Genomic DNA, 15,853 nt, shown 5'->3' with positions numbered 1-15,853 from the left:
TTTAACAACTGGCTCAAAAAAATTCCTAAAAATGGCCGGGCGCGGTGGCTCACGCCTGTAATCCCAGCACTTTGGGAGGCCGAGACGGGCGGATCACGAGGTCAGGAGATCGAGACCATCCTGGCTAACACGGTGAAACCCCGTCTCTACTAAAAAATACAAAGAACTAGCCGGGCGAAGTGGTGGGCGCCTGTAGTCCCAGCTACTTGGGAGGCTGAGGCAGGAGAATGGCGTAAACCCAGGAGGCGGAGCTTGCAGTGAGTTGAGATCCCGCCACTGTACTCCAGCCCGGGCGACAGAGCGAGACTCCGTCTCAAAAAATAAAAAAAAAAATAAAAAATAAAAATAAAAAAAATAAAAATAAAATAAAATTCCTAAAAATTTACTTACTGAGTCTCCAGAGCTCTAAAGAGCTGGCTCCAGCACACAGCTGCTCCTTTCTTTCATTCAGCAATTTTTCAAGTCCTGATGGCTCTACGTTCAAAACATGTATCTTGGCCTGGCGCGGTGGCTCAGGCCTGTAATCCCAGCACTTTGGGAGGCCGAGGCGGGCGGATCACGAGGTCAGGAGATCGAGACCATCCTGGCTAACACGGTGAAACCCCGTCTCTACTAAAAATACAAAAAATTAGCCGGGCGTGGTGGTGGGCGCCTGTAGTCCCAGCTACTCGGGAGGCTGAGGCAGGAGAATGGCGTGAACCCGGGAGGTGGAGCTTGCAATGAGCCGAGATCGCGCCACTGCACTCCAGCCTGGGCTACAGACAGAGCGAGACTCCGTCTCAAAACAAAAACAAAAACATGTATCTTGAATCTGATTACTTTTCGCTAAAATAGTACTGTAATATAGTAATAGGTAATGCTAGAAAAAATAATTAAAGCTATAGATACCATTTATTGTAGGTTTACTGATTGTCAGGCACTATGGCGACTCTCTGGATTCGTTCATTCCCTGCAAATGGATAGGAGATACCTACTATCAGGAACTACAAACGGCAGTAGTCTCCATGCTGTGATTAGCTTTCACAGGGTATTGTATCTGGGATTCAAGGAGCCGAAAGTAACCCATTTCGCCCTCCGTATCTTCTCAGGGGTAACCCCTGGCACCGCTCCTACCTGAGACCTACATTGGCACAGTAAGCTGGGCCAGCACCCGCTCCAGCCCTCGCGCATGCGCATGAAAGCCCATTCACGGGGGCGGGGCCTGAGCGAGCTGGGCGGGGCCTGAAGGAGCCGGGAACTCCTGCAGCTCAACCGCGTTACTAAGAGACGCGAGGATCACAGAGGCCACAACACTTGGCCTCTCGCTAGCCCTGCCCTAGGATCCCGAATAAAGAACGCGAGCACCGCCACGCTCGCCTGTGAGCTCCCGGGCGCCCCTGGCCTCTCCAGCTCAGCGGAGCGAGGATAACCGGAGGGCCGAACCCAGGGGTAGGTGGATGCGTCGCTGGAGGCGGGGTCCCTGCCCGCCAACCCCAGCGCCCCGGGCGGCCGTAGCCCCACCCCGGAAGTCTTTGCTTCGCCTTCTCCGCCCAGCAGTTCTCTAGTGTCTGTTGAGGTTTGCGCGGGTGATCCCGTGGTTTTCATGTCTCTTCGGTGTTTTTCAGGGAGGAGGGTCACTATTTGGCCCTTCCAGAATCTCAGAGTCCGGTTCTCCCGGAAGTTTCCGGGCTGCCCCGGACCCCATTGGCTTTAGGAGCCGCGACTCCGAGAGTTCTGATTTGGACCCTAAATTTTGGAATACTGTGCTTTGTCCATCCTAGCCTTCTTCAGGCAGGTTTCACCTACCACACATTGAGTGATTTATGGCAGAAAGGAAGTTGGAGGGGTGGGGACTGCAGGTTAGCTGTGGGGGCCGGAAGGGAGCGGCTTTGTGCTGCACATATGCAGGTTGCACCCCCGGAGCAGGGACCGTCAGGTGTGTTTGGGAACCGCTTTTGTCTTTCAAATGAACGCCCAGCGACAGCGGATGGGAGTTCCGGGACCTTAGAGACCGTCTAATGCTTCTCTTTCAGTTCAGGAAACAGGCCCAGGCGTGTTCATGGCCTTGCCTAAGGTTACGTGCTGATTACAGGGCTACTCCTGCTGCCTCTTACGAACAGAAACCTAACAGGAGAAAAAAAAATGGACTATAAGGGAGGCTGATGCTCTTGAAGTTTTAATACTACTAAAAGTAAACGCACTTTTCAGAGTGAAAGGGAAGTGAAAAAGGAATTTGGGTGGCTGGCTACATCAGAAACGTGTGTTATAACTTTAGATTGTCAGGGATTTCAGATGGTGGGTTTTTAAAATAACATGCTCGAGGCCGGGCGTGGTGGCTCACGCCTGTAATCCCAGCACTCTGGGAGGCTAACACAGGCGGGTCACCTAAGGTCAGGAGTTCGAGACTAGCCTGACCAACATGGAAAACCTCGTCTCTACTAAAAATACAAAAAAATTAGACGGGCGTGGTGGCACATACCTGAAATACCAGCTACGAGGGCGGCTGAGGCAGGAGAATCGCTTTAACTCGGGAGGCGGAGGTTGCGTTGAGCCAAGATCACTCCATTGCACTCCAGCCTGGGCAACAAGAGCAAAACTCTGTCTCAAAAAAATAATAAATAAAATAACATGCTCCTCTATTTAACCATGGGGTTATGTCCCAATAAACCCATGGTAGGTCGAAAATGCATTTAATGCACCTAGCCAAACTTAAACATCCTCAGAACACTTACCTGGCCTGCAGTTGGGCAGCATCATCTAACACAAAGGCTATTTTATAATAAAGTGTTTACTATGTCATGTAACGTACTGAATACTGCATTCTAAGTGGAAAACAGAATGGTTGTATGGGTACTCGAATTACACTTTCTACTGAATGCGTATTGCTTGTGCACCATGGTAAAGTGGAGATGCGAATTGAACCTTTCTGTGGGACCATCCAATATGCATATAAACTCTGTCTCATGTAATTCAGTTTTACAAACCAGAAACTCAGGCATTGCTGTTTCCTTTTTGTGGAGATACAACTTGGTATTTTAGACATCAAATGTATTTGTATTTTATTTATTTATTTATTTGAGATGGAGCCTTGCTCTGTTGCCAAGGCTGGAGTGCAGTGGCATGATCTTGGTTCACTGCAAGCTCCATTTCCCGGGTTCACATCATTCTCCTGCCTCAGCCTCCAGAGTAGCTGGGACTACAGGGGACCGCCACCACACCCCACTAATTTTTTTTTTTTTTTTTTTTTTTTTAGTAGAGATGGGGTTTCACCGTGTTAGCCAGGATGGTCTCGATCTCCTGACCTCATGATCTGCCCGCCTCGGCCTCCCAAAGTGTTGGGATTACAGGTGTGAGCCACCGTGTCCAGCCCCGAGACGGGGGTTTCACCATGTTGGCCAGGCTGGTCTCGAACTCCTGACCTCAGGTGATCCAGCTGCCTCGGCTTCCCAAAATGCTGGGATTACAGGCGTGAGCCACCGCGCCTGGCCCAAATGTTTATTTTTATTTAATTTTAAATTATTTTTTTCTTGAGGCAGGGTCTCACTCGTCTCCCAGGCTGGAGTGCAGTGACTCCATCACAGCTGACTGGCCTCAACCTTGGGGGCTCAAACAATCCTCCCACCTTAGCATCCTCAATAGCTGAGACTACAGGCATGGGACACCACACCCAGCTAATTTTATTTTTTGTAGAGACAGGGTCTCACTGTGTTGCCCAGGCTGGTCTTGAACTCTTGGACTCAAATGATCCTCCCTCCTCGGTCTCAGAAAGAGATGGGGTTACAGGTGTGAGCCACTGCATCCAGCCATTGAATGTAATTTTTATCAATTCTTTTTTGGCACAACTGCCAGTACAGAATCCACTCAGTCTGCAGGTGCTGAGTGCCAGCAGAATTAGTACCGCCACTGAATTTCCTAGAATTATTGAAAAATCTGTCAAGGAATTATAAGTTGATCTTTCCTAATTTTAGTTTCATTTTGTGTTTTTAATGAAAGGCCAAAAAAAAAAAAAAAAGAATTTCCACCACCACCACTTATATAGCATAGTTATGGTAGTCACTCGAGTTCCTATTATGGTGAAATTTACATTCATATTCTCTTTAAGTATTTTGGGAAAATAAAATTTTGAAATGCTTAATAATAACCGGAAGATGTCTACTTCTACTGAGAAAAGTGGTGATTTTCCCCCAAGTCCAATTGAATACAGCATATTTCCTGCTCATCTATTAAATGTAGCATTTTTATGTATAGTTGCTGTCATTTTCTGAGCTGAAAGTAACAAAAGGTTACATAGATGGCATTCAAGAAAATAGGTTTTGAATGAATATGAGCAAAAAGTCAAGCCTAAAGCAAAGAGGGCTTGGATAAGACAAAGATTCAGATTGTATCACTGCATGTGCTTCATCTGTAAAAGTCTTGTAAGTAATACAGTCACTAAATTCATATAAAAATATGACTAATTTTGAAAGGATTTTTGTTTTTATTTATTTATTTACTTTTCAGACAGAGTCTTGCTCTGTCACCCAGGCTGGAGTGCAGTGGCACCATCTCGGCTCACTGCAACCTCCACCTCCTGGGTTCAAGCAGTTTTCTGCCTCAGCCTCCCCAGTAGCTGGTACTACAGATGCCCGCTACCTACCATGCCCGGCTAATTATTTTTAGTAGACATGGGGTTTCACCATATTGGCCAGGCTGGTCTTGAACTCCTGACCTTGTGATCCACCCACCTCGGCCTCCCAGAGTGCCGGGATTACAGGCGTGAGCCAGTCCGTTCCTGTCCTGAAAGTATTTTAATACAGTGAGTTCACTAACTTTTTTTTTTTTTTAGACAGAGTTTCACTTTTGTTGCCCAGGCTGGAGTGCAATGGCACGATCTGGGCTCTCTGCAACCTCTGCCTCCCAGGTTCAAGCAATTCTCCTACCTCAGCCTCCTGATTAGCTGGGATTACAGGCATGCGCCACCACACCCAGCTAATTTTGTATTTTTCGTAGAGATGGGGTTTCTCCATGTTGGTTGGGGTGGTCTTGAACTTCCAACCTCAGGTGATGCACCCGCCTCAGCCTCCCAAAGCGCTAGGATTACAGGTGTGAGCCACCACGCCTGGCCTAACTTTTTTCTTTAATATTTCTTAGAACTTTTTCCTGTGTAACATATCTATATTGCTGTGTAATATATCATATTATATATATGAATGGATTCTTGGGCTGTATCACATGTCCAGCTCACCTCTTTGTCATAGCTGGTATCTTGCTAGTATATTGTGCAGCAGTGGAGTAGCGAACTTCCCACTAGAATGAATGGCATTAAAGGGCAAAGGTTTCTCTGAAGCATGGCTTATTTATTGTTTGGCCAAGTGTTCCAAATTTTACATAAATTCGTATAATACTCTAAAACTGGACCGCGTGCGGTGGCTTACGCCTGTAATCGCAGCACTGTGGGAGGCCGAGGTACATGAAGCACTTGAAGCCAGGAGTTTGAGACCAGCCTGCAAAACATGGTGAAACGCATCTCTACTAAAAATATGAAAATGTGGCCGGGCGTGATGGCTCATGCCTGTAATCCCAGCACTTTGGGAGGCCAAGGTGGGCGGATCACGAGGTCAGGAGATTGAGACCTTCCTGGCTAACACGGTGAAACCCCATCTCTACTAAAAATACAAAAAATTAGCCAGGCATGGTAGCGGGCGCCTGTAGTCCCAGCTACTTGGGAGACTGAGGCAGGAGAATGGTGTGAATCTGGGAGGCGGAGCTTGCAGTGAGCCGAAATCACACCACTACACTCCAGCCTGGGCAACAGAGCGAGATAACGTCTCAAAAGAAAAAAGAAAAGAAAAGAAAAAGAAAAAAGAAAAAATATATATAAATTAGCTGGGTGGAGTGGTACGCAACTGTAGTCCCAGCTGTTCAGGAGGCTGAGGCAGGAGAATCGCTTGAACCCAGGAGGCCACAGTGAGCCAAGATGACACCACTGCACTCCAGCCTGGGCAATGCAGTGAGACTCCATCTCAAAAAAAAAAAAATAGAATTGCCTTAAAATGCAACATAGGTCTGAGCCTAAGTCAATAACTAAAGATCAAAAGTTTTTAAGAAGTCAACATACTGACAAAACTCTGATTTTCTTTGATCTGATCAATGTACATGTTGGTATGCACATTGGAAAAAATGCAAACAACAATACTAATGCTACTGAAATAATTTCTTTTATCAGGGTAAGAACTGTGTGACTCATGCCTTCATTTAGATTCATGTAAATCTGGAGCTAAGTTCAAACAACTCTGGGAATTATGATTTCAGAATGCAGTGGGCCCGGCGCGGTGGCTCATGCCTGTAATCCCAGCATTTTTGGAGGCCAAGGTAGGTGGATCACGAGATCAAGAGATCGAGACCATCCTGGCCAAAAGGGTGAAACCTCACCTACTAAAAATACAAAAATCAGCTGGGCATGGTGGCGCTTGCCTGTAGTCCCAGCTACTCAGGAGGCTAAGGCAGGAGAATCACTTGAACCTGGGAGGCAAAGGCTGCAGTGAGCAGAGTTCATGCCACTGCACTACAGCCTGGTGACAGAGCGAGACTATGTCTCAAAAAAAAAAAAAAAAACAACAACATAAACACTATAATCTTTAGAATGTTAAGTAATTCAACACAAATCTAAATAGGAAGAGCATTAGACCAACTTTCTTGGTTTTCATATAAAAGAGTCCATTGGTGCTTGTGACTTAGCCTCCTGACAGTCTTCATTATCTTTTTTTACTAACCACTAAGGGAACATTTAGGCTACATCTTTCATATTGAAGAAATATTTGTCTGAAATTCAGCAAGTCTGTCCATTTTATTTCCATTTCCTGTTTTTCACCTATTAAATCCAAGTAAAGCTCAATTTATGTCTTGTAAAAGCATTTATTATAAGATCTTCTTAAATAAAACTTTAAGTCTATGTTAATTCATCATATATTTAGCATGATTTTTACCTAGTATGAAGGATGGATATTTCTAACTGGTGTGATGCTTATTTTGACTTTTCCTTTATATATATGTATATATAAAATACAAAAATACAAAATACAAAATACAAAAATACAAAAACTGTATGTGTTTCAGCCAATAGAAATATATTTTAATAGAAGAATGAATTCAAGGAATCATAGTGAAAATTCTGGACACTTTATTTCAGTTAAATGACTGATATATTTTGTTAATAAAATAAGTAGCTGAGAAAACAAGTACAAGATTATGCCTTTGAAAAACTTGCTATGGAAATTTGGTGAATAGACGATTACATGAACTAAAATCATATATCTGACTTTCCAAGACTATTAGTGACCTCCTACACTGTTTTTAAATCCATGATCTCAGTACCATGACATCCACACAGTGTGCATGGAGTCTGTTAGTCCATCTTCTCACATTGGTTCATCAAAAAATCAGGTATGGCAGGGCTCGGTGGCTCACGCCTGTAATCCGAGCACTTTGGGAGGCCAAGGTGGAGCAGGTCACAAGGTCAGAAGATCGAGACCATCCTGGCTAACACAGTGAAACCCCGTCTTTACTAAAAATACAAAAAATTAGCCGGGCAAGGTGGATGCCTGTAGTCCTAGCTACTTGGGAGGCTGAGGCAGGAGAATGGCGTGAACCCGGGAGGCGGAACTTGCAGTGAGCCGAGATCACACCACTGCACTCTAGCCTGGGCGACAGAGCGAGATAACATCTCAAAAAAAAAAAAAAAAAAGAATAAACCATTCCCTCCCCAAAACAAGAAAGGGAAGAGAGTGAGAAGATGGATCTTACATTCCCTTATTAAGAGAGAGAGAGAGAGAGAGAGAGAGAGAGAGAGAGAGATGCAGTTTTGAACATACGTAAATGGAATGGTGGTGGATATTTTGACAATCTATTGAGCATGTTTTCAGAAATGTGCAAACTATTACCTGGAACTCCAGTATTTGTATACAGCTTTTAAAACATCACTCCGTAACTCCAACTCTGACTGTAAATTTATTGATAAAGAAATAAATAGACTTTTATGTATCTTTCAGGTACTTGGGGTTTTTTGTTTGTTTGTTACAGTTTTATCCCCACAAAATAGAACATGAATCCTTCTTAATCTTGGAACTGTGTGTTTAAAGACTAATATATTTAATGGGATTCTCAACTCTAAGTATTTTTAAGTGTTAGTTTTATTTATTTTTAAACGGAATTTCAAAATTGTCATTATTACATTATCTATTAATGTTGTTTTAACATCTTTCAGACATTCTTGGTAATAAGGCCTCTGTAACCATGGCTAGTTCTGACGTAAAACCAAAATCAATAAGTCGTGCCAAAAAATGGTCAGAAGAGATAGAAAATCTGTACAGATTTCAACAAGCGGGATATCGGGATGAAAGCGAATATAAACAAGCGAAAGAAGCCTCTGTGGTAAGATTCATGCCTCTGCAAACCTCCGCTAGAAGTGCGTTCTCAGATGCTGAAAAGTATTTTATGAGCAACCAGAGAATAACTGAAGGGAATTCTACTCCAACTCTCTCAGTTTATTTATTTGTATTTTATTTTATTTTATTCTATTTTTTGAGACAGAGTCTCATTCTGTCACCCAGGCTGGAGGGCAGTGACGCAATCTTGGCTTACTCCACTCTCAGGTTCAAGGGATTCTCCTGCCTCAGCCTCCCAAGTAGCTGGGATCACAGGTGTGCGCCACCACGCCTGGCTAATTTTTGTATTTTTGTAGAGACGGGATTTTGCCATGTTGGCCAGGCTAGTCTTGAACTCCTGACTTCAAGTGATCCACGCACCTCAGCCTCCCAGAGTGCTGGGATTACAGGCAATAGCCATGACACCCAGCCAGACTCTCTCATCTTATTAAGGGGGAGAGGCCCAGAAGAATGATTTGCAGGCAGAGTGAGGGAAGAGGTGGTCATTCAGCTGGGCACATTCAGAATTTTCTATGTTTTATTGAGCAGCTGTGCTCTGCTAAATGAATCTTTTATGGTAGACCACAAAAAAAGAATCTTTTTTCCTCACTCAGGTGATTTTATTATCACATAATCAGTTTGTGGGATAACTATTATTTCCCTCCTTTTACTTTTTATTTTAAGCATGAATTAGAAAGAGATTAAAGTTGTTTTTTCGTTTGTTTGTTTGTAGCGATTATACCTTATAAACAAAAGTGTTGAAATAACTGGTGACTTTGGTAGTATATTCCAGACTTTTCTGAGAGAGTAGAGATCTAGCTTTCCTTTACGAAGGCTAGACCAAAGTCTAGATTTGGCTCCCGTTTATACTGTGTGGTTCTTCTTAACTTATTTATTCTGTTGACTACTAAGACATTTTTTTATTTTTTCTCCCAGGCTGGAGTGCACTGGCACAATCTGGGCTCACTGCCACCTCTGCCTCCCAGGTTCAAGTGATTCTTAAGAGACATGTTGTTTACAAATTCAGTTCACCCCTGAGCAACACAGGGACTAGGGGGTTCAGTGCTTCATGCTGTCAAAAATGTGTGTATAACTTTTGACTCCCCAAAACAACTACTAGTAACCTAGTGTTAACAGAAGGACTTGCCCATGTGGTAAACAATTGATCAACGCAGAAATACGCTAATATTTTAATATATTTTATGCATTAATGACAAACCTTTTTCTTAATTTTTGTTTTATATTTCTAGTCTGTGTGGTTTGCAAAATTTTTCTAATCATTGCAAATCTCAAAAAAAATTTCAACATATTTTTTGAAAAAATCCATGTATAAATGGACTCCCCAAGTTCAAACTTGCGTTGGTCAAGGGTCAACTGAATTGTAAAATATGCATCGTATTCATAAATATATTTTAATTTTTAGATTTGGGATTATAACAGTGTTTATTAACTTAGTTTATTTTTCATTATTTTTTACTAACTCATCATTTTTCAGAGACTAATGCGTAGGTTTTGCAAATCACTATAAGCTCTTGTTTCTTTTTCTTTTATTCTATTCTTTGACCTGTACTTAAAAATTCCTTTAAAAGTACATCGGAAGCTGGGAGCGGTGGCTCACACCTGAAATCCCAGCACTTTGGGAGGCTGAGGTAGGCAGATCACTTGAGGTCAGGAGTTCGAGACCAGCCTGGCCAACCTGGCCAACATGGTAAAACCCCATCTCTACTAAAAATGCAAAAATTAGCTGGGCATGGTGGCAGGCACCTGTAGTCCCAGCTACTCAGGAGGCTGAGGCAGGAGAATCACTTCAGCCTGAGAGGTGGAGGTTGCAGTGAGCCAAGATCACACCATTGCACTCCAGCCTGGGCAACAAAGTGAGATTCCCTCTCAAATTAATTAATTAATTAATTAAATTAAAATTTAAAAAGTACATAGGAAAAATAATGGAGGCAATACAGAACTAAAATGTTATTGCCTCTTTAATAGACGTTAAAATAGCAGACATTATTGGGGTTAACAATAAAATTCAAAATACTGATCAAGTGAAGATAGATTACTGTGCCTTCCATATATCTGTCTTCTCAACCATTATCCTCTATCCCCATTGCCAACGATAATTTTCATTACTGTATCATCTAAGGCCTTTAAATAGATAAAACAGAAGCATTATCATTGTTATGCTGTTTAAAATAAACTTTTGGGCCGGGCATGGTGGCTCACACCTGTAATCCCAGCACTTTGGGAGGCCGAGGCAGGTGGATCATCTGGGGTTGGGAGTTTTAGACCAACCTGACCAACGTGGAGAAACCTCATCTCTACTAAAAATACAACATTAGCCAGGCATGGTGGTGCATGCCTGTAATCCTAGCTACTCGGGAGGCTGAGGCAGGAGAATTGCTTGAAACCAGGAGGTGGAGGTTGTAGTGAGCTGAGATCACACCATTGCACTCCAGCCTGGGCAACAAGAATGAAACTCCATCTAAATAAATAAATAAATAAATAAATAAATAAATAAATAAGCTTCATACCCTGCCTTAAGATTGGGATGCCCCTAAAGATATACAGGCCTCAGACTCATAGGTGGCCAGGTTTGGTGGCTTACGCCTCTAAGCCCGGTGCTTTGGGAGGCTGAGGCTGAAGGACTGCTTGAGGCCAGGATTTCGAGACCAACCTGAGCAACACAGACACCATCTCTACAAAAAATTTTTTTAATTAGCCAGGCATTGTGGAGTGTCTCTGTAGTCTCAGCTACTGGGAGGCTCAGGCAGGAGGACTGCTTGAGTGCAGGAGATGGAGGCTGCAGTGAGCTGTGATCACATCACTGCACACCAGCCTGGGTGAGAGAGCAGGACACTGTCTCAAAAAAAAAAAAAAAAAAAGAAAGAAAAGAAAATTGTCACAAGAATTAAATGTAATCACATGTTTGAAGTGCCTGACATTATAGTGCTCATAATTTGTTGGGCCGGGCACAGTGGCTCACGCCTGTAATCCCAGCACCTTGGGAGGCGGAGGCAGGCAGATCACCTGCAGTCAGGAGTTAGAGACCAGCCTGGCCAACATGGTGAAACCCTGTCTCTGCTAAAAAATACAAAAAAATTAGCCGGGCATGGTGGTGCACACCTGTAATCCCAGCTACTAGGGAGGCTGAGGCAGGAGAATCACTTGAACCTGGGAGGCAGAGGTTGCAGTAAGCTGAGATCATGCCACTGCACTCCAGCCTGGGCGACAGAGCGAGATTCCCCCACAAAAAAATTGTTGACTGAAGGAACAAGTGTTAGTAAATTATAACTTTTATTAATCTCATCATCTTAGAGTCTAAAATAAGTAACAAGAACAATAAAACCTTACACAAATCAAAGTATATGTGCCTTAACCAAAAGCAGCACAGGGATTTAGAGGAAAACAAAATCACTTCCGTCCAGGGACAATCCCCAGAGAGGGCTTCATGTCCCCAGAGGCATTTGCAGTGGGCCTTCAGGGATCCATAGGATGGTGGCTGAAGGCTTGCTTTGGGTGGGATGTTTCTCCCAGTGTGCAGTGGTTTGAGGGTTTGAGAGAAGTTGTTTTTTGTTACCTGGTGGTAAAGTGCTTGCTGACCTTCCCTCCTGAGGAGAAAGTCCTTGAACTTGAGGATCTCATTCCATTTCACCACAGGCGAGAAGGTTTCCCAGATCAAATGAAAATGATCAAGTTGAAAGTCAAGAAGAAAAAAGAGTTCAGAGATGCCAAGGGGCATCAAAAGGAAAAATGTCTAGAAGTCAACAAGCATCGGACCCACCTAACTGTCCTAAGGATTATCCCATATAAAGTAGCTTAGCTCCAGATGTTCAGAAGAGGCAGTGGTTGTACTGTTTTCTCACTGGATCAGACGGTTTTCAGAGAATCTGCTCCTGACACCAGGGGGAAGAGGGCTGTAATGGAGTCTTGAGAACACCTCCTTTCCCTGCCAAAGGTATTGGAAGCCGCACAGGCAGGCCTGGCCTCAGTGGTGAAAAGGACTGCTGGTTTTCTGTAATGTATGTCAGAGGGCCTGCCAAGGCTTCTCAGATATGCTGTTACCTATTCTCGCTAATTCATAAGTAAATGAGACGACACAAAAAATGAAGATGTGTTATTAGAAAATAAAAGACTTGTGGACACAGATGGTATATTCATCTCCTCTTCCTACTGAAACCTGAGATTTATTCATGGGGAACAGAAAAGGTGCAGGGCTGCCTGTATAGACGGTGTCGAAGAGCGGGATTTGGAGTTAAGGTGCAGGGCTGCCTGCGTAGACGGTGTCGAAGAGCGGGATTTGGAGTTAAGGTGCAGGGCTGCCTGCGTAGACGGTGTCGAAGAGCGGGATTTGGAGTTAAGGTGCAGGGCTGCCTGCGTAGACGGTGTCGAAGAGCGGGATTTGGAGTTAAGGTGCAGGGCTGCCTGCGTAGACGGTGTCGAAGAGCGGGATTTGGAGTTAAGGTGCAGGGCTGCCTGTGTAGACGGTGTCGAAGAGCGGGATTTGGAGTTAAGGTGCAGGGCTGCCTGCGTAGATGGTGTTGAAGAGCGGGATTTGGAGTTAAGGTGCAGGGCTGCCTGTATAGATGGTGTAGAAGAGCGGGATTTGGTTTTCTACAACCCAGATAATGAGGTTTTGGTCATGATCAAGTGCATCTCACGAAATCTGAAAGGAACATATTTGACAGTAGCAAAATACATTAACCTGCCCAGGAAAGGATGACATTGAAGAGGAAGTGGGGAGACAGATCTCCAAATTAGATCAAGCCAAATGATAGAGTAAGCAAACTAATGTGGTATACAAGAAGGAATGGTAGGAGATGGCTGGGGACAGTGGTTCACGCCTGTAATCCCAACACTTTGGAAAGCTGAGACAGGAGGATCACTTGAGCCCAGGAGTTTGAGACCAACCTGGACAACATATAATAATAATAATAATAAAGAATGGTAGGAGAAATAAAAAAAGATTTTTGACATTTTGGGAGGCCAAGGTGGAAGGATTGCTTGAGGCTAGGAGTTTGAGACCAGCCTGAGCAACACAGTGACACCCTGTCTCTACAAAAAAAAATAGAAAACTTATCTGGGCATAATAGTGCAAAGCTGTAGTTCTAACTACTCAGGAGGCAGAGGCTGGAGGATCCCCTGAGCCCAGGAGGGTGAGGCTGTAGTTAGCTATGATTGCACCACTGCACTCCAGCCTGGGAGACAAGAGTGAGACCCTGTTTCCAAAAAAGAAAAAAAAAAAAAATGGATTTCAAGGTGAACTTGAAATTGGGGCAGAAGGAAATGCATATACACCTTTGGATAGTTCTTGACTTGCTTGCTTTATTCACTGTGAAGTCATCAACAATCAGCAGGCAGCGCTTTCAAAATGGAGCCTGGGCTTACCCTTAATTTCTTCCTGTGGTATTAATTTTAGAAGTTAGAATGTTTGAAATCTTTTGTAAACATAAGAGAAATGAACTTTAGATTACTTTGAATGTTTTCTCTTATCTTGGCCACAGTATTGAAATTTAAATCTATAAATTGAAGCTGGGTGCAGTGGCTCAGGCCTGTAATTCCAGCACTTGGGAGGCCGAGCTTGGAGGATCACTTGACTCCAGCAGTTCGAGGCCAGCCTGGGCAATGTAGCAAGACTCTGTCTCCAAAATAAAGTAAAATGAAATAAACCTAGAAATTGGGCTCTAGAGAAAAGCACTGGATTAGTCATCTTTTTTTGTTGTTGTTTTTTGAGACAGGGTCTTGCTCTGTCGCCCAGGCTGGAGTGCAGTGGCACCATCTAGGGTCACTGCAACCTCTGCCTCCAGAGTCCAAATGATTCTCCTGCCTCAGCCCCCTGAGTAGCTGGGATTGTAGGCACCTACCACCACACCCGGCTAATTTTTGTATTTTTAGTAGAGACAGGGTTTCACCATGTTGGCCAGATTGGTCTTGAACTCCTGACCTCAATTGATCCGCCTGCCTCAGCCTCCCAAAGCGCTGGGATTACAGGCATGAGCTACTGCACTGGGCCTGAATTAGTTATCTTACAGCATAAGGCTGCAATGTAAGATGTGTCTTGTGGGTATAATACTTTAAAAGCTGAAGCATTTTAAAATCTAATCTTACACTTTGTTGGTGTAAGTCATACTTTTTAACTATTTGACAGTAAAATATGAGATAAAAATCAGCCCTGCACTGTTAACATTTGTACTCTGGTTCTTGGTGTGCAGGTAGATCGTTGGCCAGAGACAGGATATGTGAAGAAACTTCAGAGAAGGGACAATACGTTCTATTACTACAACAAACAGAGGGAATGTGATGACAAGGAAGTCCACAAAGTGAAAATTTATGCTTACTAGCCTGTCTTCTTTGTATTACTTGTCAATTATACTTCAAGAATTCATCATTTCCTTCTACATCATGTAAATGTTTGTCATTTTACGAAATAATTCAAAATGCAATCTTCAGTTTATTATTTTGTGAAACACAAAAGCCATGAGAATTAGTATCTGTTAATCACCTTGTCCTGTTCTAAGAACTGGCTGCAAATGCATTAAAGTTGTACTTTCTTGGTCCCGCTCTTTTTGTCCATTTTGTTGTTTTGAGACAGAGTCTCGCTCTGTTGCCCAGGCTGGAGTGCAGGGGTGCAATCTCGGTTAACTGCAACCTTTGCCTCCCAGGTGCAAGCGATTCTCATGCCTCAGGATGAGGCATGAGGAAAAAAAAAAAACAATAAAACAAATTCCTGCTAGTGCTCCTGGTTGGACAAATACCTGCTAGTGCTGCTTGGTTCACACGCTTGGACATTAAAGACACATTTTTCTGCAGCAGATTAGCCCCTGTAAGCCGAGATATTTTTGCCTTTGAGTGAGGCCCATCTCACTATATCTGGACTACGACTTCCCTAAGGATTTAAAAACTCCCCAAGTATCTTTGAAGAAGCACTAGCCTCAGACTTAAAGGCTTTCACGCCACCTAGTGACAGATGTGTCTTAATGCAATTCATAGATAATTCATTGCTAGCCACACCCATCAGAAAAGAATGTATCCAGGGAATGAAGAGCCTCCTTTGAGGGCTGTGGAAAGCTGGCTGTAAAGTATCTAAGGAAAGGCACAGATCTGTAGCCAAGGAGTCTGGTATCTTGGCTTTTACATCTCCCAAGGGCGCGTGAGCTTAGGCAGGAGCGAAAAGAGACTGTCTGTAGCATTCCTCTGCCAGACACAGGGCGGCAAGTCCAGGAATTCCTGTGGTCTGCTGGTTTCTGCCGCATGTGGATCCCCAAGTACTGGCTCCTAGCAAAACCTTTATATGCGGCGACGAAAGCAGGGGAAAAGGAGCTCCTCCTCTGGGAAAAGGAACAGGATATGGCTTTCAAAGAAATCAAGAAGGCCTTAACCTAGGTGCCAGCACTAGGGCTGCCAGACATGACCAAGTCCTTTGACCTGTACGTTCATGAAAGAAAGAGGATGGCCACAGGAGTCTTTGTGCAAACGTT

The 15,853-nt window shown here is 43.8% G+C and overlaps 2 protein-coding genes across 6 annotated transcripts in view; both read left to right on the top strand.

Annotated features, from left to right (window-relative positions):
- The first annotated feature begins 1,252 nt into the window (after positions 1-1,252).
- Positions 1,253-14,931, top strand: MEIG1 (meiosis/spermiogenesis associated 1). Of its 5 annotated transcripts, none has more exons than XM_033209569.1 (4): positions 1,291-1,428; positions 6,185-6,330; positions 8,222-8,388; positions 14,588-14,931. In XM_033209569.1, the coding sequence occupies exons 2-4, from the start codon at positions 6,261-6,263 to the stop codon at positions 14,714-14,716; spliced, it is 366 nt and encodes a 121-aa protein (XP_033065460.1). In that variant the 5' UTR covers positions 1,291-1,428; positions 6,185-6,260; the 3' UTR covers positions 14,717-14,931. The 5 variants fall into 5 exon arrangements, with proteins under 5 accessions (XP_033065463.1, XP_033065460.1, XP_033065459.1 ...); XM_033209568.1 differs by having other exon boundaries at positions 1,413-1,555; XM_033209570.1 differs by lacking the exon at positions 1,291-1,428 and adding an exon at positions 1,587-1,915.
- OLAH (oleoyl-ACP hydrolase) overlaps positions 1,318-15,853 on the top strand; it is a 59,184-nt gene continuing 44,648 nt past the window's right edge. Inside the window, exon 1 of the mRNA XM_033209567.1 lies at positions 1,318-1,428. The gene's annotated coding sequence lies outside the window, so the exon portion shown is untranslated. The remainder of the gene's footprint in view (positions 1,429-15,853) is intronic.

Source organism: Trachypithecus francoisi, unplaced genomic scaffold (genome assembly GCF_009764315.1).
Source record: "Trachypithecus francoisi isolate TF-2019V2 unplaced genomic scaffold, Tfra_2.0 Lachesis_group9, whole genome shotgun sequence".
NCBI classification, from domain to species: Eukaryota; Metazoa; Chordata; class Mammalia; order Primates; family Cercopithecidae; genus Trachypithecus; species Trachypithecus francoisi.
This window is presented reverse-complemented; position numbering and strand designations above follow the sequence as displayed.